The 25,232-nt window shown below is 34.1% G+C and overlaps 2 protein-coding genes across 3 annotated transcripts in view; both read right to left on the bottom strand.

Annotated features, from left to right (window-relative positions):
- The window catches only part of VWC2L (von Willebrand factor C domain containing 2 like), a 160,594-nt gene extending 137,103 nt beyond the window's left edge, over positions 1-23,491 (bottom strand). Inside the window, exons 1-2 of the mRNA XM_004767007.2 lie at positions 22,799-23,491; positions 19,997-20,466 (exon numbers count right to left, since the gene is read on the bottom strand). Coding sequence (XP_004767064.1) covers positions 19,997-20,386 — 390 coding nt within the window. The 5' untranslated portion in view covers positions 20,387-20,466; positions 22,799-23,491. The remainder of the gene's footprint in view (positions 1-19,996; positions 20,467-22,798) is intronic.
- A 592-nt stretch (positions 23,492-24,083) lies between these two features.
- The window catches only part of SPAG16 (sperm associated antigen 16), a 1,017,727-nt gene continuing 1,016,578 nt past the window's right edge, over positions 24,084-25,232 (bottom strand). For both annotated transcript variants that reach the window (XM_045078716.1, XM_004767008.3), the window contains one exon: positions 24,084-24,448. In XM_045078716.1, the coding sequence (XP_044934651.1) occupies positions 24,273-24,448 (176 nt within the window). In that variant the 3' untranslated portion in view covers positions 24,084-24,272. The remainder of the gene's footprint in view (positions 24,449-25,232) is intronic.

Raw genomic sequence — 25,232 nt, 5'->3', positions numbered from 1 at the left:
GAGCATGTGAAATTACAACTAGAACATGGCTTTTGTCAGCTAGAGATTCGGTAAGTAAGATGATTAAATGACACCACCTGAAAACTTTATACAAGAAAAATCTGTCCCTAAGAAATCTCACAGAACATTTCATTTCTGTGAAAGCTTCGGAAAACAAAGTAGCATTCACTATATTTACCTTTACATAAATTTTAATTGAAATTAAGATTAGAGGTCAAATATTGTATTCATGTATGTATTAGATAATCCAAGTATTTTATGTCTGTTAGGACTCTGTACACCTTCTTCTGGGAGTTTTGAATATCTAATGTGGCACTCTATTTAAGTAGAAACCATGCATTTTATCTGTAGATCCTGCTATCCCTGAATATATTTGCATGGCAAATCCAAATGCTGTAGCAGCTGCCCCAAATTTCAAAGGGGTTTCCTACTAGATATATATATATATATATATATATATATATATATATATATGTATTTGTTTTATAATTAATAGAGTAGAAGGGGGTTCTTTTTAAAATACTGATTTAGATGACTAAGGAGCCCAATTTTTCTCCTTGGTATTAGAATGGAAATATGAGAGTACACATCGTGTTTTCATAACTTCTAAAGACCTTGAGGCTGAAATCCCAATGCCACTGTCTGTAATTTTTGAGAACTCAGAATCAGAGGGAAGGTTCCAGAATCCTGGGAACAGAAGAATGCTTCATGATTTTTTTAAACTGCAGAAAGCAGCCCGAGACCTAGTAACTTAGCTTACTGGAATAACTGGGTAATTCCAGAAAAATTGCCATGTATGGTCTTCGTGAGAATTTGGAAGCGAATATAGTCACACTAAAAGTTGACATAGGATTAAGAGAACATGTTGGAGACTGGTTGCAGAGAATTTCAAAATGTTTGTGGAAAATACACATTTATTTTGGCCTCTGAATACACTGAGTCTTACTTTCCATATATGAGGAAAGCCTAGATGTTTGGTCTATGTAACAATAACTTGTGACATCATTATTTATGTGGAGGCCATTCCTGGCATTGTTTATAATAGAGTACCCATGAGGAAATAGTCATAGCTTATCAGATTTGTTACCTAAATTCAAACCTCAGAGGGACAAGAGCAGAACAGTGTTCATTTTACTATTTTAATTTGATGAAGTTTAAGGTAACAGAATTCTTACAAGCTGGGAAACTCCGAATTACGAAGATCAGAAAAAAAAAATTTTAGTTGGTTTGTTTGGGTGGTTGTTATATCCTGCTTAGAAGACACTTCTCTGTTGTCTCAATACTGGAGTTCTAGTCTCAGATGATTTATCACTAGGAGTGACTCTTGGGAAAATGAGATCTCCTTTCTCTGCCTGAGTTTCTTAATCTATAGAATGGGAATGACAGTATTACCAGCCTCACAGAGTTATTGTGAAACACAAAAGCTGAGCAAGAAATATTATAATACTATTATTATCATTCACTTGCATACTTATTGATGGCTTTTGGAAAAAATTTAAAAAGTATAAAATTGGACTATAGCATAAGACTAGATTTAAGGGAATATTATGTTATTTTTCTTGTTTGAAGTGGAATCTGATTACAGAGGTGGTTTCAGTGAAGTTATATAGGGCTTTGTTTGCTGGGGGTTGGGGGGAGGATTTGTGTAGTACCAATTGAATTAATCATGTCAGAAACACACTGAAGGAAAATTGTTATAAGAAGCCTCTAGATAAAGACTAATTGTGGATGGTTAAAATGAGCACTATAAATCACCCAGGGAAAAGAAAAGAAAAGAAATGAAAAGAAAAAGGAAAGGAAAGGGAAAAGGAAAGGAAAGAAAAAGAAAGAAAGAAAGAAAGAAAGAAAGAAAGAAAGAAAGAAAGAAAAAAAGAAAGAGCGAGCAATAAACCCATGTTATTTTCCCGATATTTCAGCATCTAAAATCACCTCAAACATCCTTTCTCCAGGGAGGTCTTCCCTGAATATCTTTCCATCATCTCTCTCCCTCGCATTGCCCATTCAGAGCTCTCATCAGTGCATGAGATTATCTTACTGGTTTGATGATGTGTCTGTTTATTTTTATCTGCCTTCCCTATGGATTATAATTTTCTTATAGAATATTGTTTATTGTGGTCCTCTCAGCACTAGGAAGATATCAGCCCATAATAGACACTCAATAAATATTTGTTAACACATGCATATTCATTTATGCATAATCTATGTTTTCTTGTTTGTTAGACCATACCTCTGGGCAGTTTCATATATGTTTATCATGCATGGGATAGGATTCTGATTCAGTAAGATATTTCATTTTGTTTAAGTATTATAAAGGGCACTTTGTAGGGAAAGGTTTCTGACTGACTCATGAAATAACTAATTGGGCTCCGATATTATAATAGTGAACATAAACCCACTCTCTAAAGGCAATTTGAAATTTACCATATTCACTGTGTAGATCACTAAGTAAGTCAATCTTCAAGCACTCCATTGACTAGGGTTTTTCACAATAGATAATTATAGACTTATTGCACTAATAAATACCATGATAGCTAAATTTAAGGTAAGAATACATGTAGAGGAATTCCTAAAAGTCTAAGAAAAAACTAGTCTCACTTTATAGTGTACGTAGAGTGTAATGGTTTCTTCTTAAAGTGATTTTAGTATATCATAAACTATTTTTCAGGAAAATAATATATAACAATCCTGATTTTAAACAAGCTCATTTTCCTAAGGAATGAGTTAGATTACAAAGTCCAGCAAAACACATCCTGAATATTCTGAGGAATAAAGCTTGATAAATAAATCTTGAATCCTAGAAAGACTGTGAGCATTGTTGAAGTCTGAGCAATGGGCCCATATTTGGATGGGATATATTCTAAGTGCCAAGTCTTAGCACACTAACTACTATATCAATGGCTTTCCTTCTGACCAAGTGATATTAGGCTTCATATACCATATGGTACTTCATTCCTTTGATAATTTTGGAAAAATTCTGAAAGAGTATATAGCTCAGATTGCTTTTCTAGAAACTTTCCATTAAGCAAGTATTTAAAATTTGATCTCTACCAAGGAAAAGATACTGTTTTAAGATGCACTCTTCTTTTAAAGATAATTTATGGCATAAATTTTATCACTTTATGGAACAAATCTCATTACTTTCAAACTGTATCAGAAATTTGGAAGACCATTTCAAAGTTGCTGATGCCTGTCAGGAATCTCACTGCTCACTTCATTAAAATATACATTAAATTACAGAGTACAAGAGTATTTAGCATCCACTGCCACTCTTGTAGCCAGTAATTTGCATGTGGCAGATGTCACTTACTAATCAATAAAGCCAATGGATTTTAAACAAAATTCACAATCCTCCAAAAGAAAACCCATTGCATTACTGATTAAAATGCTTCTCAGTGTCCTGCATCAAATGGGACTATAGTGACCTCTTCAGTGATCTGCCCTATTGATTGGAGCACATTTGAAACACAGGTCTTATCAAATCGTGAACAGAGCTGGAATTTCTTTAGGAATTTTAATACCACTGAAGCCGATAGAAAACCAGATGCATAATGTTCCTGGGTGGCTCAGGCAGTAAGCATCTACCTTAGATCAGCTCATGTCATGAACCCAGAGTCCTGGGATCGAGTACCACATTGACTCCCCTGCTCAGCAGGGCGTCTGTTTCTCCCTCTATCCTTCTCCCCTGCTCATGATCTCTCTCTTTTTCTCTCTCTCAAATAAGTAAAGAAAATCTTAGCAACAACAACAACAAAACAACAAAAAGAAAACCGGATGTATAGTTTTTTTTTTTTTTTTAATAACAACCTCAATTTGTCAGCAAATGTGTATGATGTTACCGTTCGCTTAACAAGTTAAATAATAGGCACTCTGACTTTGAGAAGTTGGTATTTTGATAATACATTTTGGAATATTATTTCTTGGGTGTCAAAAATAACTTTATGCTGAGTGAAATGTCAAGCAGAGTCACTTATCATATGGTTTCACCTACTAGCAGAGCATAAGAATAACATGGAGAACATCGGGAGATGGAGAGGAGAAGTGAGTTGGCGATAATTGGAGCGGGAGACCAACCATGAGAAACTGCGGACTCTGAGAAACAAACTGAGGGTTTTGGAGGGGAGGGTGGTGGGGGTTGGGTGAGCCTGGTGGTGGGTATTATGGAGGGCACGTATTGCATGAAGCATTGGGTGTGGTGTGTAAACAATGAATGCTGAAACACTGAAAAGAAATAAACTAAAAGAAAATGAAAAAACAAACAAACAAAAAACCACTTTATGTTTCTTGAAAACAAACATTTTTAGCCAGGTGATTGTAAGGAGTATATATAGCTTTGCCCATGTAGATATAATAAACTCAAATTCAGAAATAATATATATGAAATTAAGAACTATTTTTATTTTTTTGTATTAAATTTGTATTATATATATGATAAGGTATATAAAGTATATTAAGATGAACTATATATCTAGCCTGCCCTTAATAAGTGCCAATCTGGAAAAGGAGCTAAGATATCCATAGAAATAAATTTTGATTTTGTAATAAAAATGATATTTTAATAAAAATAACTGATGGTAGAGGCACCTGGGTGGCTCAGTGGGTTAAAAGCCTCTGCCTTCGGCTCGGGTCATGATCTCAGGGTCCTGGGATCGTGGGTCTCTGATGGGTCCCCGCATTGGGCTCTCTGCTCAGCGGGGAGCCTGCTTCCCTCTCTCTCTCTCTGCCTGCTGCTCTGTCTCTGAAATCTTTAAAAAAAAAATAAAACTGATGGTATTATTATAATGGAGAACAGAATTATTGGGGTTAATCTTTCTATTTTTATTTGCATTTATACTGACCTTAATGTATAACACAAGTATACTGCAAAACAGTTGACATACCCAATCTAAAATTATTAATTATCAAGTACAAAAAAAGTTCACTCAGTCTTGAAATTTACCATTATAGTTGCAACACAACAGTGATATCATATTAATGATTTATATATTTTTTTAAAAATATTTTTTTCCTAGCGGTGTTGGGGTGGTGATCAGTTAAACATCCCAGTCTTGGTTTGGGCTCGGGTTATGATCTCAGTGTTGTGAGACTAAGCCCTGCCTCCTGCTCTGTGCTCAGCAGGAGTTTGCTAAAGTTTCTCTCGCCCTCTGCCTCTCCCCCTCCTCAAATAAATAAATATTTTAAAAAATATTTTTTCCTAAAAAACTGTTTAAACATATTTTGGCTTATTTTTTAAGAGAAGGCACCTCTACAATTATATGCTGCCTATTCTAATAAACTGATGTTATATAGAACCAAATTTTTTCCTGAATATTTTCAAGGAATTTCATGACAGGAAAATGTAGCTTTTTCTGAAATATGAAGAATAGCATATGAAAAATAAACTATAGATAAGGAGAATATAAGCAAAAATATCTTTCTTTAGCTACAGTCACAGGTATGCCTTTTTAAATTGACAAAGCATACTTATTAAGGAAATATCAGTATGTATTTAAGGAAAAAAAAAAGATGTTTTAGTGACCTCTACAGTCTTCAAAGGAGAACCCAAAGGTATAGATGAAGGCTAGAGGATTCACAATGAAATGAAGATTTTGATAAAGTGTCACACCTGTCCTTGTATAAATAGCCTGGGAAAGCAGCAGCCTTTAGTCCTCACTGATAAGCTGGATTGACTTTTGGCTTTGGTACAAAAAAGGTCCTTGACAGTGAACAGAATATTTTCACTAGAGCCTGTGTATCTAATGCTAAGGATGCTCTACTTATCACCTATTTATGCAATAGGAAAAAAATGAGCAAAACTTTCCTGTCGACACTGAAAAGAACAGATTGTTGATATCAGTTAAAAGCCAGTCCTCTACAGTAGCATTAAAACAAGGCCATGTGTGCGTGGGGGAGAGTATAGCACTGTTAGAATTCTACAACCTGAAAGAATCAGTCCTATTCTATGAGAGACATTGAAAGGAGGTGCCGTGCCTGGATTTCACTGGACTCAAGGCTCTTCAGTATGTGGGAGGTCAAAGTTCTAGGCCTGGAACAATGAAATCCATTTGTATTGGGAGTGCCAATCAGATTGTTAGTTCAGGAGTCTCTCTGCCTCACTCTCTCTGAATTTCTCTGGGCAAAAATTTACTAAAAGTTGAAATCTTTTCTTCCTTTTCCATTTGCTGGCAACATTGTACTTTTGCATGTTATGAAAAGGCAGTAATTGAAAAATTAATATAGTGAAGTGCTTTATAACTACTAATATTAAAATATATTAATTTCCAATTTTAAGTCCCAACAGCGATTTCCTTCTGAATTTATATTTCATTATTTGATGCTTAATTCATAGCTTACTTCGTTGCACAAAAATATGTTGAGATGGCTTATGGACAATAAGATAAAAGTATATTTTATTTTTTAATTTTTTTTTATTTTTTATTTTTTATAAACATATATTTTTATCCCCAGGGGTACAGGTCTGTGAATCGCCAGGTTTACACACTTCACAAGATAAAAGTATATTTTAATTTAAAAAATCTTGACCAAGTAATATCTTGATGTAAGACTTTTGACTTTGGGTTTTTTGTTTGTTTGTTTGTTTGTTTTGTTTGTTTGTTTTTTTTTTTGGTGCAAGGCACAATAGAAGTAATCACAATTTTGAAACCATGTATAAGAATGGCTAGTCCTCGGGCACCTGGGTAGCTCAGGCAGTTGAGTGTCTATTGATTTAGGCTCAGGTCATAATCTCAGGGTGGTGGGATTGTACCTTGATTCAGGCTCCATGCCCTGCTTCTCTCTCTTCCTCTGCCCCTCCCCTGCTCACTCTTTCTCTCTCTTTTGTTCTCTCTCTCAAAAAAATAAAAAATAAATGGCTAGTGCTATCGCGCAATGCAATTCAGCCATATGACCATGCGGAATGAGCTCATTTGGAACTCAAATCCTATCACTAAAGATTGCTGTTTTATCTTAAGGCACTTGAATCTGGGTTTTCTCATTTGTAAGGTGGAGGTAATAACAACATAATATTAATAGGGCTCTAATTTTGCCACTGGATTCTTAGGAGACTGAAGGAAATTATGTAATATATAAACTATGTAGCATTGGTTAAAAGACCCTGAACTTGATCAGTATTTATTTATTAATTTTTAAATTTCTCTTCATCCATTTTCAATGGCCATGTATTTCTCAAGGGTATATATTGATTATAAATTATTTTTATTAAATTATGGCATGATAATTTCCATTATGAATTATTGGAAATATTGAATTTATAAAGAACATATCTTTTAGAGTTTTAAAAGCAATTTAAAAAAAATGTAGCAATGTGTGCACTCATATTATGGTCAGATAAGGATGACATTGGGCAACGTTTTTAGATAGTTAATTAGGTTCTTATTTACAGAGATGAAACTTCAATCTTTAATCAAATTCTTTGCCCAAACAGATATTTAACAGGGTAACTTCAGCTCACATTTTTTTTTTTTTTTGAATCTTGATTTAGGTATGTTCTAGCTTCAGTGTGAATGTCCTAGAGTCTCATTAACAAAAGGAAGATTCTCTGTGATTGTCCTTTTTCTCCCTAATGAAGCTTTTTAAATCTCAGCAGTCAAAGGTTTGCTATTTTAGTAGGATTTTATTTATAATGTTGGGGGAAAATTAAAGTTAGACTGAACTCTTTTAATTTTTTCCCCTGTCATATTTAGGAAAGGGAAATAAAACTAATATGCAGTGAAAATACAGGGAGTGCCAGAGAGCTGTGGATGTTCTTTCACTATAAAGAAAAATGACTTAATTTGGTAACCACTGGAAGTTTTTGTGATGACTATGGTATTTCTAAGGCTGCAAAAACTATTAGAAAAATCCATGGTTGGTTGTTGTTGTTGTTGTTGTTTTAAAATTTGTATTTCACTGATGTAAAGATTTAAAAAACCCTCAAAATAACAAAAATACTCGGGCAATTCTTGCTGCATTCAGAACGCAGCTCTTATTAATTTTTAATGGATAGAACTGTGTCTTAGATTCATACTTCTTCATGGCAATGGGAGTTTTTAAAAATAAAAGAAACTGAGCCCTGTGAAACATGACACAGGGAAATAATTTTCCTCATATTAGCATGTATACATTTCCACCAGAAAGATACAGGACTTAATATGATTTCAGAGTTATAATTGAACACCTATAGAAAAATATAAGGGATATGAACACGTGAAAACGAAGCCATCTCAACCGTGTCTTGCAAAACATCCTTAATGAACGTGTGGAAGCTGGTCAGATATAATTAGAAGACCACTGGAGTTAGTCAGAAGCCCTTCCTTCTCATTTATAAAATGAGAATAAAAATAGCTTGGAACTAAGCAATTCCTGAGGGAACACAGGTGCAAAATATCTTATGAAAGTGTCAGCTATTATTTGGTGTTTGCCTCAGGCACAGATCTGGTTGTGTCACTCTCTGATCTGAGCCCCTTAGTGGCTCCCTGCTCAGCCCAGGCTTTGGCTGAAACTCGCTGGCCCGGCATGACACTCACATTGTGAGCTGGACCAGTGTCCCCTTCTCTGATCTCTCATGTTTTGTCTCCTTTATATGCCTTATGCTCTGGCTTAACTCATTGGGTTTATTCATTTTTCTCTGCACGTGCTTTGTACTTATTTTTGCCAATGTTCTAATTTTGTCTGAAATACTTTCAGTGTGCTGAAATCCCTATTCTTAAGATATCTTAAGTCCTCCAGACTGGATTCCCCCTTTCTTCATATAAGTTCCTAGTACAGTCAGTCATCACAAGCCACCTGCTATTAGTAATACCTGTATTATTCCTTTTGACAGACTAGGAGAATTTTGAGGGTCAGATTTATGCCTGATATATTTTGGTACAACCCCATGAAACCTACCATTTTTCCACATGTTGGAGATATTTAGAATATTTAATGAAACCAAATTATGGATTGTGTGAGTTGACTTGAAAAGTCATAAAAATGAACTAAATACCTAAGTAAGCAGACAGCATACATATTTTCATTTATTATTGTAATACAAAATATATTTATTATATTACATGAAATTAAAAATAACCTCCTTGACTTGTCACACTATCAAAGGAAATCACAAAGTAAAGCAAAATAAAGGAATTTTTAAAATCATCTTTGCTTATCTGTCTCATCTGAGAATTCTCAGTGGGAAGTTATTATATTATTATTCATCAATGCAAAGAACAAAACTATACTGCTTGAAGGCAAGTGTGCAAAGAGATATAGGGCTTAGTACTATTGTTGTCAAGTATGAGTAACAACAACTAAAATAGGTGTATCTAATGCTTTTTTAAAGTCACATATGTGAAAAGATATACCTGAGACCACCTTCAAGTCAAGTTGGACCTATTACCTATCAATATCCAAAGAATATTTAATCTTCAAGAATATCGATTTGAAAGGTTTGATAACACAGTTTGAGAGAATAATAAGGGAAGAATAATATTATCATAGATCAGGGATTGGCAAACTTTTTCTGTAGAAGGCCAGATAGTAAATATTTTTTTAAAAGATTTTATTTACTTATTTGACAGAGAGAGAGATTACAAGTAGACAGAGAGGTAGGCAGAAAGAGAGGGGGAGGAAGCAGGCTCCCTGTTGAGCAGAGAGCCCGATGATGCAAGGCTCTATACCAGGACCCTGAGATCTTGACCCAAGTCGAAGGCAGAGTCTTAACCCACTGAGCCACCTGGGTGCCCACAGATAGTAAATATTTTTGACCCATGTGAATCCTGGGTCTCTGGGGCAAGTGCTCATCTCTTCACTACAGCCTAAAAGCCACCATAGACAATACAGAGATGAATAAGCATTGCTGTTTCAATAAGACTCTACTTACAAAAGCAGACAGTGAGTTGGATTTGGCTCATGGATAATGGTCAGTCAATCTCTTAGATTTCTGGTTATATGTAACTGGCATGATAATGAAGAAGAAATAATTTTTCAAATAAATTGTTTTATGCAACACAACTTAACTACCATAAACAGTCACATTAATTTAAATGTTGTGAACTTTAAAAAGAGCCAGAAAATAAAAGATGAGCTGAGACATACAGATTTTTATCATTAGCCGCCCATAAGAGTCAAAAAAGAAATTAGGGTATCTCAAATCATTAGTAAAGTATTTCTTAATCCATGTTTCATTGAACTCTTATGAACCTGAAGATGTTAATAGATGTTCTGAGGAAAAAAAAATGTTCTTCTGTCACATAAAATTTGTGAAATTCCATATTAAATACAGTTTAGTGGTAATAGTAGTAAAAATGTCAGGTAGCTTTTATGAATCTCTTATGGTATGCCAAGTAGTTTCTACTATTATCTCTTCTTGAGAGGTGTGTACACTAAAACCTACAGAGGTAAAGTACTGTACACCTAGGTCACTTGGCTGGGAAGTTGTAGAGCCTACTCTAAAATCCAGTTTTCTCCTCCCTGTCAAGCTCATAGCTATTGAATAATACACACTGACTCTCAAACAAACCTTTTAAAAATACTCAAGCAGTATCAATACACTAATGTACACTTCACATTTCCAAGGATACATCACTTCTCAAATTTACTTGACCACGAAAAAATCAGAAATCCTTATTAAGAATATCACAGAGTGGTGGTGTTCCCTAGAAAAGAGTCTGGAAAAGGCTACATGCATCATGATGGTGATTCCTAAATCTAGTTGATCATTAGAATAATCTGGGAAACTTTAGAAACATACACTGAAATAATTTCAATCAGAATTAGGGACAGGTAAATGAATCAATTTCTGAAACATTGCTTCCTGAGATGATACTGATCATATGCTAGTTTAGAGATATTCCTTTGTTCTAATTCTATGGAACTAGAAATTTTTGCATACTTCATCCATTTTTGAGAATCCTTTTCTGCCTAGTCATAAGAGGCAGGTGCTTGCAGAGTGATATCAAGAACATGAATCCTCAGTTCCTAAAATTACCAAATATATGGCAAAAACAGCTCATTTAGTTGCTTTTTTACTTCCTGGTATAAAAGAGTATCCATGAAAATAAACAGGTATTGTTAATCTAATAGGATTTTATTTTATTTTGGCCTATATTACTTTGTTTAATTATAGAATTTTTCATTTTTAGACAAAGGATCCCTTTTCTAACACAGCCTTTGCAAACTTAGATTCTTTTTTTGCAAATTGTACTCTATCTATGTCAGAGACTGATTTTAGATATGCCAATATTTTATTGTTCTTGTCTACTTGTAACTCTGTGTTGTCATGGTGATAGGTCCTGATATCACATTTCTATAGACAATTAGCTGAAATAAATCTTTGCATCCAACACATTTATTGGAAAGGGAGATGCAAATGAGTGACATTTTCTTGTTAAACCTGAAGATAGTAAAATGTAGAAAAAAAGACCACAGGAAAGCAATATATTAATATTGCTTTTGCAAATAATGAGCTATGTCCTTATGGTCCTTTCAGTAAGTTTCAGTTGGCTTTTGTTTTATCATCTGTAAAATAAGGACATTAGAAAAAATAATTTCAAAGTTTTTTTCAGATCTAATATTCTATGGTCAACTCTTAAAAGTAGAAAGGATCTGTTGCGGGGGGAGGAGAGGGAGGGGGTGGTTGAGTTATAGACATTGGGGAAGGTATATGCTATGTTGAGTGCTGTGAAGTGTGTAAACCTGGCGATTCACAGACCTGTACCCCTGGGGCTAATAATACATTATATATTAATAAAAATTTAAAAAAAAATTTAAAAAGTAGGAAGGATCTGAACTACAAAAAAGAAACCATAATGCTTGCCTTTATAAATAGGAGAATACATGCAAACTCATATACTAGGGATCCAGCCTCATGCCAAGAACTAACAATAGTAGTCACAGGTCAATATTAAAACAAACAGATTGAAAAATCCCAAACAACTAATTTAAAACATACACACACACACACACACACACACACACACACCCCACACACAGATTAAGTTACAGATTTATATGTAATATTGTAATTTTTAAGTTCTCAATGTTATTAATTTTTTGTAAGACATATATGATGACCTTATTGTATCTATTCTATAGTTAGAACAATTAAAAGTATTTGACTTTTGTTTATGATCATATGACATAAAGGGGGGAAAAATTAAAGTTGTGTTCAGAGGACTTTTTTTTCACTTTAGATAGCTTTCTACAGGCATAAAATAATATCATCTAAAAACTTTTTTAGGGGATGAATGATTTTTCTTGTTACGTTAGTACTTTATTCACTCTTTTCATGGTGTCATTAAATCCTTGCAAAGAAGTCTTTATTGTGATATGAGATACAGCAGGCTAGAGGCAAGGGTATCCACAAAGGACAGTATGTTGGAGTGAAATTACTGATGCTAATCAGCAGTGATGATAAAAGTCCAAAGTACAGACTCTAAAATAAACCAGTCTCCAATTAATAATGACTATTTTTGAGAAAGATGCCCCAGATAAGCCAACCTACTGATCACTTCAATCTGTCTCTTGGTTATTTGTTTCAAGCTCTTCCTGGAAATCTTGGCAAAGCACAACTAAAAAATAAACCAATACGTTTTTCTTGCACTACCCTTCATAAAACACACTGCCTGATGTATAAATCAAGTTGTAGGAAAACAAAACTAAGCAAAAATATGGTCAAGGTGAATAAGGAGGAGCAGGAACAAAAGATTTACCTAATTTTACAGTAAGATTTTCTGTAAGTAAAGACATTCCTGGTCCCTCAAATTTCTTTACACACACACACACACACACACACACACTCAAATCATTGCATGTATGGAGCAGTTTCCATTGAGATGATGTATATTAGAATAATCTACACAATTACCATAAAATATGTAGACCCGAGTTATGAAAAAAGTGAAAAATAGAAAAATTATGCTTATTAATATCCTACCACTGACTGATTATGTCTTTCTGTGAGTAAAGCCACTGTTAAAAACAGGCAGATTTCAAACATATCCAATGTTTTGTACAACTGGAGTGAAAGTTTGAAAGGGAGACTACTGGGTCTTTCTTTTCAGTTTCATTTTCTTACACTGCTGGAGAGTAAGGAGTGGGCAGCAATGTCTATAAACAGCTGATGGCTGACCTCAAGTCTGAGGTAATCACTAACAGTGACAAGCTCCGCAAATCTCAGACGTGGCTGCAAATCAAACACCGATCACCCCCTGTGCACGGGGCACAGAAGCCCAGTCACAAATCTCTGTAGTCATACTCATCACACAGTTATCACCATTAACAGCAGCATCTTGCAATATGAAGGGCAGCAATAAATACCAGTGGGTGAGCATGAAAAACTATTCCTACATACAGCTAACCAAAGAGCTAGCCGACCATTAATTCTCTTAAAATTTAAAGCAAAAAACTTTTCCTGCTTGGAAACAGCCTATTTTACACCACTCAGAGGTTAACTTGGAAGACATTTATTCTTACAATTCTATTCCCACATGTTAAAGGTGTTCAAGAAAGGGATCATTCCCGATTATCTGGAACTTCTGAAAAAATAAATTATTTTAAAAATCTGATCTGCTCCCATTTAGTGCACTTCTATAGAGTTAAAAAATGCCAAGGAGGCACAATATAAAAATAATGAGAGAGGGTGAAGGAATTTTACAAATTTAAGTTTTAACAAAACTGACTTCTAATCTCTGAAATTGGTCCGAGATTATACAAATTAAGTAGAGGTTCCACAGTTGTTTACAAAGATGGAAATTCCTCATGGGGAATATTCACTTTGTTCTTCATGCTGGGGTTGACCCTCAGATGAGCAACAGCATTACTTAATTTTTGTTATTTTGTAGCAACTTGAAAGGAGAAGCCATTCCTGAATTCACTCAAAGGCAATTTTAACATTAAAACCCACAACATACCCTGCAAAACAGAAACTGTATTTTGCAAAATCAACACTTAGGGAAAGTCTTCTCCACTTCTCAACAATGATCCTCCCTTATCTTTATTGTATGAAATTATGATGTTTTCTAAGATTTTCTTTGGATAGAATCTTACAAATGCCCCTGGTGACCCCTTTAACCTTTTGTAGAGAATTTGTAAACCATCTCTTGGAAAAAAGTCTTTAAAAATCCCACTCATATTCTCAAAATCTACCTACTTCTCTGTTATTACAATAAATAAATCCTTCACATCTCTGGAAAGATGCATTCTGTACCCCTTTGCTTAATGCAGAGATCTTAGTTTCTTTGCATTTCATAGAAACTTTTACAATGGCAGAGGGTGGGTGGGATGCAGTGAATTAGGTTTCTGTAAAGTGTTAACTCAACTGAGATTTCTTTACAGCTTCCATTTTTCCCCGTTCTTTCATATCTTTGATCATTAGCTCCAAGTACATGTTGCCTTTTGTTCTTTCTCCATTTGAAAACAAACCAACATCAAACAAATCACACAGTCCTAAATTCAATCATTCTTTCTACCCAAACGCTTTCACAGATTTAATATTACCATATTGGGCATTGATGGGGCACTGATTAGTGAGAAAGCTGGAAAGCCTGCCATTCTGTGAATATACCCATTGAAGGCAAGTCAATCTTAAACCTTAGCTGGCATTGATATTTGTTAAGGGGGAGATGATTTGGCAAAATACTCCACGTGATTACTTTTCTGTCTACTCTGCTGCTTTCTTCAAGATTTAAATATTAAATATAAATTTTAGAGCAGAACTAGGCAGCTTACCCCAGCATGAAAATATGTTTCTTTAAAATGACCACATACATAGAAAATATGCAGCATGAGAACATGATTCAGAACACTGAATCTTTTAAAACTAAAAATCGGCCACCTGATCAACTATCTTTTGCTTAGAGTGGGAGAAGCACAAAGGCCATGCCCACAGAGAAAGACAGGTCCTGGGCAAATCAAAATCCTGAATTAGGGGCACTGGGTGTTGCCTACAGAAAATCACTTTAAAATGTGACTGGCTATGCAAAGGCTTTTTCAGTTGCATGTAGTATAACCTTCAGTGTCTGACCTAAACTAAATCAGTGTAAGTTTCAAAGGATTAAAAAAAGACCAAAAAGGCTAATTCTTTTTGAGTGAGAGTTATAAAAATACCAAGGAAAATAAATTATTTCTCCCTTTGGGAAGCACAGCACGAGATAGTTTACCACCAAGCCAAAGCTGATAGAGTCTATGTTTCCAATCAACTTCTTTTTTTGTAGGAAATGCTATTGTAATTTATTATTTATGCTCCTTATGTCTTAAAAAGTAGGTTCCAGTGTCATTTTGCCTGGGTATACATAAAAGAAAGATGAGAGAACCTACTATACAGTGACCTTTATCTTAATACAATATTACCAGAACACTGAAAAATTTAGAGTTTTCAAAAAGAGTAGAGAAAAATCCATTTTCAAAGCTTGAATCAGTAAATGTTGAAAAAGATCTTTGCAAATAACATTATTCTTCCCAACAGGTGACACATGTGGCTCAACTTACATTTGAATATACTGATCAGAAAAGATTAAGAAGGGGCATATGTTTTGCAACTATATAGGGTGAGATAGAGTAACTGTTTTGACCCACCAGGTGGTCAACCCTGGTCTGGGATGAAATCCAAGATGACCCTGGTTAGGAAGGGGGATGAAGAAGAGGAGAAAGCAAGATGGAAATGAGCAATGTGTGTCATTTTAAAGGATCCATCTTTAAGGATCCAAAGAGGACTCCTTATCTGAACTTTGAATGCTTCTTTAACTAAAAGGAAGAGAACAACACATAAATAAGAAGAAACTAAGGCATTTTAAAGGAACTCTAACTTTTTTATCCTGTGGGTTTAATTAGGATTTGACCAATTATGTCATCCATCAAAAATGTATTGAATGTTTGTTATATGATTCACATGGGGGGTTGGGAAGAGCAGAAAACACTGTTCTTAACCTCAAAGAGTTCACGATCCAGTTGGAGAGACAGGTGGTTTCACATTCTGTTATTGCATTGTGATCAAGGCACTGAGGTGGTGAAGAGCTTAGATTCTGCAGTCAAGCTTCCTGGATATGAATACTATTTCTACTTTAGAGCTGTGTGATGTTGGGCAAGCTATCTTACACTTCAGTTTCCTTATCTTTAAAACAGTGCTAATTAAAGTATCATCATCATACTGTTGTTATGAAATGAAATAAGTTGTAATACACATAAAGGTCTTGATAGTATTGGATTGTGATTTATGTTCCTGTTTATAATGATGTATTTAGCATGCTGTGGGAACATAGAGGAAAGGTATGAGACTCAGCCCAGGATGCAGCATAGATAGGGCTTTCCAGTTGAGATGAGATTTAAATGGGGCTTTGAAATAGTCTATTAGGACTTACACAGGTATGCAATGGTGAGAAAGTGTAAGACAGCATTGCAAACATGCAGGGAAGAGATATCACTTAGAGTTTGGATACTTGGAGAGTCAATGTATAGAGCTGAGACTATAGTATGGAATTTATATTTTTATCTTGAAGACCCTTCTGTTTTTATCCTCATGCATGCTGGTCATTTCATTCTCTGTTTTCTTCAATAGCCTTACATCTGCAGCCATTAATTTCTTCACCTCTATTCAATTCTACACTTGGCTACAAGGTAATTTTGTTCAAAAAACACATTTAACTAGGTCATCTCTATGTACAAGATGGATTTTATCCCTTGTTATTCTTTAGACCAAATTTGACTATTTTGGCCTGGTATCCAAGTTCTTCTCTCTGCTGTCCAAAACACATGTAAAAATTTACCTCTCCTATTACAGTAGCATTCTAGTAACATCCAGTGTCCTGTTCCTATCTCCCACCTCTCTTTTTAAATTTCATATTAATCTCTGATCTTGCTCAAGAAGTTTCCTCTTTGGAATTTTAATATATCCAGATCAATTTGAATTATTTCCTTAAGAATAGTCTCAACTTCGAACATGATGAAGAAAAAGAAAATTTGTTTAACCAAATCTCACACATGTTGATATGCTTCTGGCACCACAGTGCCTTAGTGTTGAGCTTCACAATTCCATGCTTTACTTTAAACTGCTCTTTCCCTTCATTCTCTTTCCATATTGTTCATACATTACTTGTGAGTGGAGGTTTGGCCTTCTAGGTATCTTACTTTCCAGTGTATGTACATCTATAGTATCTTGTACAACAAATAATCCCCAAATGTTTGTTGGATGAATATATTATATGTAAAAATATATAAAACCTTCTTAATAACATGCCAAGATAATTATGTGAAAGTTCCGTATATCTTTTGAAATTAGTTACTTGTTTCTTGTGAGCTAAATTAGAAAAGAATCAAGATTATATTATGGCTTATATTTACTTAGGTATATATAGTTTACAAAGACAGGTAGAACATTTATAAAAAGTATTGGAATTCTTTCAACTGAGTGACTGTTAAGCATGAATTTCCATTATAAAATGTAGGTGAAGACATGGAGGAATTGTGAAGTTATAGTAAACCACTGGACATTAGAGTTTAGGAGGAAGGGAACAACCATTTAGTCAATATCTATAGTGTGCCAATCATCACAAGCCTGCTATTTTCTTCATAAATCATCTAAGTAACTCTTTCTAATATATCCTCCCAAGAAAAGTAATTATTATTATGGCCATTTTATAGCCAATACCACCATGGCTCAAAAACTTAAGGAGTCCTTTCAAAATCTTACATCTACGTGATGAATTTGGGATTTTAATCTATATCTATCTGACTCTTGAGCCCAAGTTCTCTGAGAGGTTATTAGAATGACAGTATTTAGAGGTAGGTTAAATAAATTGACAATTTTGGACAAGTAACAAACTTTTTTGGTCCTAGTTCTTCACTGTTATGAGCTTGCCCTAGATAATTTCTATAGCGTTTATAACTCCAAATACTTGTGAAAAGAGGCAACTATTTTCTTTCATTCTGTTTTTTAAAAATCTCATGGCATGGAAAGGTGGAAAAGTTATGCACATCAATGGGTTGTATATTGACTATAGCAGGGACATATAATTAGAATGAAGTGTTGTGAACTTTTTCTTTATATATCTCTTATTGTTTGACATGGTGAAATAGATATTATATTTGTAAAATAAAAATCTAATAAATAGAGGAAAAACTAGCATTTTGAGTAGTGAGTTGGTTAAATTCGAATAACCATTCTCTTATTTACTGAATATTGAGGACAAAATTATGTAAATCTTAAATTTTATTCAATGTACTTTTTTGCTTGGGTAAGGCTATCCTACAGTATCTCTTTGCACTCAGCTCTCAACTAGTATGCACGTTAGAAAAGAGTAACATGATTCTAGAACCATGTCTAGAATACAATTGTGTTGAGTACTTGCATTTACTTTAATTACCCTAAAAGTGAAAATAGCTAATGTCAAAATATACTTAATATTTTAGAGACCATAAATCTGTTAATAAATGTACTATACTATTAACTATCATTTGATATAAATAATGGTAGTTTTACTAGACTTTCAAGTCCTTTACTTCTGAATATTGTGCAACAAATTATGATAATATATGAAAGAGAAACGCCTAGAATAACATTTATGTATAAGAAAGTTAAATACGATAATTATTAAAATTTCCTTCATGTCCTAAGGAATCTAGTTAAAGTGACTGGGTATTCTTGAGTAAACTACAATTGGTTTGAACCCATAACCTGGAATGAACTGAGTGCAATGAAATACCAATACATAGAATACTCTAATCATGATCAGTTTAAACGTTTTTTTCCCCATATTGATTTCTTTTACCATTTGACTATTGTAGAGAAGGAAGTTGGGTTAGTGATAATAACTGGACGTTCTTCTCTCAGTCACACTGGAAACTAGCTATGTCTTCTTTTGCTTACGAGATTCTAAGCACCTTTCACAGAACTTGGTTAGATGAAATGAAAATTTTTCATATCAAGCCATCAGTATGACAGATACTTCAAGGCACAAACTGCCATTACATTTAAGGAGAACATTTTGATATATGAATTTATACCCTCAGGGTTGAGGTCTGGCTTGTAGGACATCCTAATTAAAACTAGCCATTTGAGAAAAGAGACTCAAAGCAGAGATAAAAATTAACTCCAAATTACTTAAAAGTATAGGCATATAAAATACATATGAAATACTAAGGACACTGGAAAAATAGTCTTTTTTCTTCCTACCTCTGACAATAGAGTATGACAAAAATTCAGTTCTCTTTGGGGTCTTGCAAACAAAAAATATCTAATGAGCAGAGAACAAAATGAGGATGATGCTCTACAACAAGTAGGCCCAATGCATATTCTTAATATATAGACCACAGCTCAGAGGTGTGTCCCAGTGGCACTTGCATTTCCACACACTAAACATAATTCTAGACTATAAATGACTCCAAATACAGGCTAACCAGGCACACCCACATTAAAAAAATCACAATATTTAAACATTAACCTTAAATAAACACATACACTACAAAAAATTCCTCAGAAAACATTTTGTAATAACACAGAAGAAATGCTTAAGGGGAAAAAAAAGTATTAAGCATGCCCAAAATACTTCTGAGGGAAGAGATTATTGTGAAACCTTAAAGATATTGATCAATAAGCCAATTGATTATTTATTGACCACAGTGGTACTTAGGCTAAGTCAATTATCATATAGTTTCACTTACTTGTGGAGTATAAGGAATAACATGGAGGATCTTAGGAGAAGGAAAGGAAAAGTGAACTGGGAGAAATCGGAGGGGGAGTCATGAAGCATGAGAGACTGTGGACTCTGAGAAAAAGAAATGAGGTTTTTTGTAGGGAGGTGGGGGAATGGGGGGCCCTGCTGGTGGGTATTAAGGAGGACACGTATTGCATGGAGCACTGGATGTGGTGCATAAACAATGAATCTTGGAACACTAAAATAAATAAATAAATAAATAAAATTTTAAACAATTTTAAAAATCAAAGGGAAATTTAAAAATAAGTATTTCAAACTTTAATTTTAATGTAGTAATCTACTAAGTATGTCATGTGAAAAGTTAGTATTCAATAAATATGGAGGGTAACTCATACCTTAAATTCCTCCAAGATTTTGTAATTTTTCCCATGATATTCACAAAAGTTTTTCACTTCTTTGCACTCAGGACAGCATCCATTGTGTTCCACTTTAGTACACTTTGGGTGAATTTTAGGGCATTCTGGCTGATCACAAACAGGTCCATCCAGAGCACAGACACATGGACAGTTGGAATGCCCTGGGAAAAATCGTTCTCCCAACTTGTATACAAAGCCGCTGTCATCCACACACCCTTTCCCTCGATAGTCATCAAAGATCAGATTGTCATTACTGGAGGTCTGGTCACCTTCATCAGCAGGATAGTCTTCATGACTGATGGCAGCAGAGGTGACCAATCCAAGGATGACCAACAGAAGTATGCAAGCTTCATGAATATGAAGAGCCATCCCCCTCCTCAAAGGCTTCTGGATGTGCTCCTAATATTAAATATACTCAGCTCCTTCCATGGGAATACAAGAAGGGTAGGCTGAAAATAAATATTTAAAGAAGAACAATTTGACATATATAAAGAGAATATGGATTTATGTAAGCCCATTTTCTCAACCTGTTTATTTGAGACCTATCTGGAAGACACTAAGACCTTAAATAGATTAAGTTCATGCAAATATCTACACTTTATTAGAAAATTTGGAGAGTTTATACTTGGCAGTATATGCATTAAAATTTGTCCTTTATTTCACTTGGGAATCTTAAGCTTCGATTTACCTTCTGAATTTCAAAGGTGTGGCTTTGTCTAAATTAAGAAGTGGTTTTACTAAGCCTCAAAAGGTGATTAAAAGTAGTTACAAATGGCTCAAGAATGTTTGAATTCAAATTCTCTGTTGTTCTTTATCACTAAATTAGTGATAGAATATATATGCTATAATTATCTGTATTAAAAACTATGAGATTAGTAAGAAAACTTCTACTTCTAAAAGGGAGGCGACCAATAGTTATATATAAATTATAATTGAGATGAGCTAGTACAAAGGCCTTCCTACTCCTTTACTTCCATAACTGGAGAACAACAATGGTTTCAAATGGGTTACTTGTTTCAGAAAACATAAATCTAGATTTTGAGACATAGATAGGAAGAAAAAATAGTGCAACCATTTCACAGTGACTAAGAGAAAAATTTAATAAATAGTACAAGAGAACTCCATATATTGAAAATAATTTATTAAAAATAAATTTATTTTTCTCATTGTCCATAACTTTATTTTACTCAGGAAGTAAGCTCCTAGTGGGCAGGAAAGATGTACCTGTGATTTTTTTTTTAATGGCAATTTGAATCTAGTGTTTATGGACTACCACTTGAATTAATTTCTTCAATATAAAATATATACCATTCACATTGTCTTGAGAACATATCTTTCTTTTGACATCCCAAACATATTTGCATCTAGTCAATTTTCACAAAAATGCCAATATAAAACTGCTTATTGAAATTCCTTAAAATGATAATATGGTGTTGCCATTTACAGAAAATATGTCTGATTAATTTGGTGACATTGAATCCTATAAGCTTCATTTAGTGTTAGTGGTTGGTGTGGAGTGTTGGTAGTGGGCTCTTATTTAAATGTTGAGAGTGACTAACTTATACAAAGGCTCTGGGGAAACTGTGACTTTAGAGAATAAAGAAGTGGTTTTACTAAGATAAGAAAAAGTGTTGTCAGATAGTTCATTTGTCTATTTAAATGCTATTGGCTTTATGCCAATATTGCTTAGATTGTGTTTAGGATATTTTCAGATAATTTATAAATGTTATTTGTTGGTATATTTTCAGAATATAATGAATAATGATAAATCATCCCTTTTCAGTATAACATATACAAAGGATAATTCAAAAACAAGGTAAAGATGGCTTAAGGACACTTCATCAACTATTATGTTTGCATTTTAAGTAAAATATGCAAATTATCTTATGCAAAGTAATAGTAAAATGGAAGGTAGTATATTTATGCCCTCCTTTAAGAGAAAACTGCTCTCTGATATTAGAATTCCTTTTGGGTAGGTAATGATAAAAGAGATGGATATATTTTAAAATATGTCAAAAATAATGAGTCATGACAGAACAAAAAAAATGCAAACCTATAATTCTACTTGAGAAGCTGGAAGCTCCCTTTGACAAAGCAATTTTTTTTCTCTTAAATTACTACAGAGGCCACAAACAGAAGCTTCTGAAAAAAGCATAAATGTATTTTTACTGAGTAAGCCATGTATTATAAATCTCTCACATATTTAGAAAGTTTATTTGGAAGAAAGGAAGCTATTGTGCTTCCTTATAGTATTCCAGTAGTGTTTGCCAGTACATGCAAAATAAGCCATATGAAATACACATATCATTCTGCTTCAAAAGGACAGAGACAGAAATTGATCTCTTTGCAAGCTACAGGTAGGCATTAATATATTGTATCGGGTTGTGGTAAATGTAAACCTAAAGATAAAAATAGGGGTGTAATGAGTACTTTATATAAACCTTAAATATGTTTTTATTATATGAAATACAATTTGAAATCTGCATGGAGAAAACAAGGTTTTCTTTTTAATAAAACAAAGTTCTTCAGTTATTAAAAAATCCCTTTTCATAATTGAGCTGCTCCAGTGTAGTTAAAAACACTATTTAAGAGAAGAAAGGTTAGAGAAATGAAATGAAAGGTTTATCTGAAGATTTTCAATAAGTAAGCAAACACTGCTAAACTGAGGATCACTTTCTAGCTAAACTTTCCCCCCTCCCCATATTGCTACATATGATTTAAAATGACTGCATCTATTTCTTTGAGAAAACAAACATAACTCATGTCATAAGATACACTTACCTAATCAGTCTGGAGGTTAATGGTGGTGGTGGGAATCATAGACCAATATGAACTAAAAGATCAGGTATGTTTTAGGAAAGCAGTTCCTCTTTAATTATCCAAAGAATACATTTTCAGGCATGAATTAAAGGTAATCCATTCTCTCTACCTCCCATTTCAAAACACAGTCAAGAAGCAGTCTCCCGCCCTTCCAGAGAGAAACACAGCAGACACACATAAGAAATATGCTTTGGACTTGTCTTCAGAATTCAAAGCAAGAAGCAATGCTGGTCCTGTAGAAATCCAGACCCCAGTAGCAGAATCATGTTGAACTTATTTTTAGCATTTTCTCAGATCCTTCTATGAAATTTACCGGCTGATTACGCCTCCTCCACACATGAGTTCACTTACACAGTGTTTGGTACGGCAGTAGAGGTGATTTGGCTAGGCTCTGAGGATCACAAACAGCAATAGCATACTGTAGCTTAAAGCCCACTCCGTGGCAGTAGCATCAGCATCATCCACAATATGTTGCTTGAATCCCCTCTTACACACCAGAAAATACTAACTGTGGACGTGAAGGAAAGGAGCAACTTTAGCTGGGTTTCTGCATCACTGAGAGCAGTTTGCAGACTGCTGATTTGGAGCTCATTCGCCGGCAGCCGGGAATTCCTCAGCACCACGGACAGCGCCAACAACTGGCTTCTGAGCCCAGCTCGGTCGAAATCCGGAGCTGCTTCTTTAGATGAGGCTAGAGTGTTCTCTAAAGCAGTCGCACTTTATACAGCTGATGCATGCATTAGGAGTGGTAAAAACATTTTACACGCGAGATACTTATTGGCATTGAAATTAAAATAAAAAATACAAAACATTGTAATTATACCTAATGCATTCTTAGATGGGCTGCAGAGATGAAAGTTCTGGAAGAGCATTGCATTTAGATTTGAGCCATCTGCAGTCTTGATTATTATTAATAGATAAAACATAGTCATTGTCAAAGAATCTCTGAAACTGTATGCTCCCCGCTTTTATTCGACCCTTTGGTTGCAGAAAGACTTTCTCCATGCTACACGATTAAACTTCAGGTCTTCCTGCAGCTTGGATTTGATTTAAAAAAAAAAAAAAAAGTAGCCCTGTTCTGCAGTTTGTTCTCTAACATTCAAAATCAATCTCCTGTAATTCATCTAGTCTGTCATTAGGCGTCATTGTAAAGCCGTTTCTTTCAAAGCCTTAGTAAAGATGTTCTGTCTCTAAATTCTTATCAAAATGAAAAAGAAAAAAAGACCCAGACACAAATAAATGAGCAAGAAGTTATTATTATTTTTTATTGGTAACAGTATGAGCACTAAAATACATGTCTAAAGCATGTTTTAAAGCAAATTGTGAATGTTACCAGCTGGCATATTTAACCAGATAGTTGCTGGTTTGGGACTGACTACGTAATGTATTTTCCAGACCTTAAAGGGGATGCCGTCCATAGTTGGATATGCTGACCTCAAGACCACGTTCGAACAGTGCCATCAGAACCTCCGGAAAACAAATACTCTCCATCATGAGAAAACACGACTGTGTGAGCCTCACTCTCGTGGCCCATCAATTTGTGAATCTGTCCTGATTTAAGATCTAGCAAATGGATAACCCCACTGCCACTCGCCTGAGCTAAAACTCGACCTGAGAGAGAGAGAGAGAGAGAGAGAGAATATCAAAGTTTAATTTCAAGCAGTCATAGTTTCTAAGCAATGAAATACACAACTTAGTTTCATTTGTAATTCTAGAGACTCATATTAGATGTCAGTCATTAAATATAAGGTAACTCTCATTTGTATAGGAAATAATTCCTATTTGTATAGGAAATAATTTTGACATGTCAAAATTAACACATGTCAATGATTATAAAATTTTAAAATAAAAAGTAAAGGCTAATACCTTACCTACTTTATCAAATTTCCTCCTAGTTTCCTTATATTTGGAATTAATAAATAATTTTGAGAAGATGAGGGTGAAAACAACTAAGCAATGCAGGTTTCTTTTTCAACTGAATTGTATGTAAAAAAATATCCCAAGCATAGGTTTAAAATCTATGTCCCTATATAATGGATAATACATGTTAAATTTTGCATTATACTTTAAGTTGTTACAATTATGCTAAATCTTTACTTAGTTATAATAATATACATTTATGCTTTAAAAATTATGACACTTATGAAATTTTTTTGGAGTTGAAGTGAAAATAAATACCTCCAGTTCAAGAATGACTTGGGGTTTTTACTCTAATTTAAAATTCAAAATTCTGTTAAACTAAATTTATATTACATAAGAGCTAAATATAGTACAGAGTATTCTCATAATTTTTATACTGTATAATTTTTAGTGAATAATTTCCTTCAAGTGAAAAATATATCAGCAATCCAGTTCTAATGCTTTTATTAAAGAGGTCTGATAACAAACTATCAGG

The sequence above is a fragment of the Mustela putorius genome, unplaced genomic scaffold, assembly GCF_011764305.1.
Source record: "Mustela putorius furo isolate JIRA1106 unplaced genomic scaffold, ASM1176430v1.1 tig00000275_pilon_pilon_pilon, whole genome shotgun sequence".
In the NCBI taxonomy this organism is placed as follows: domain Eukaryota; kingdom Metazoa; phylum Chordata; class Mammalia; order Carnivora; family Mustelidae; genus Mustela; species Mustela putorius.
The sequence above is the reverse complement of the archived record's forward strand: the minus strand, read 5'-3'. Positions and strand labels throughout refer to the sequence as shown.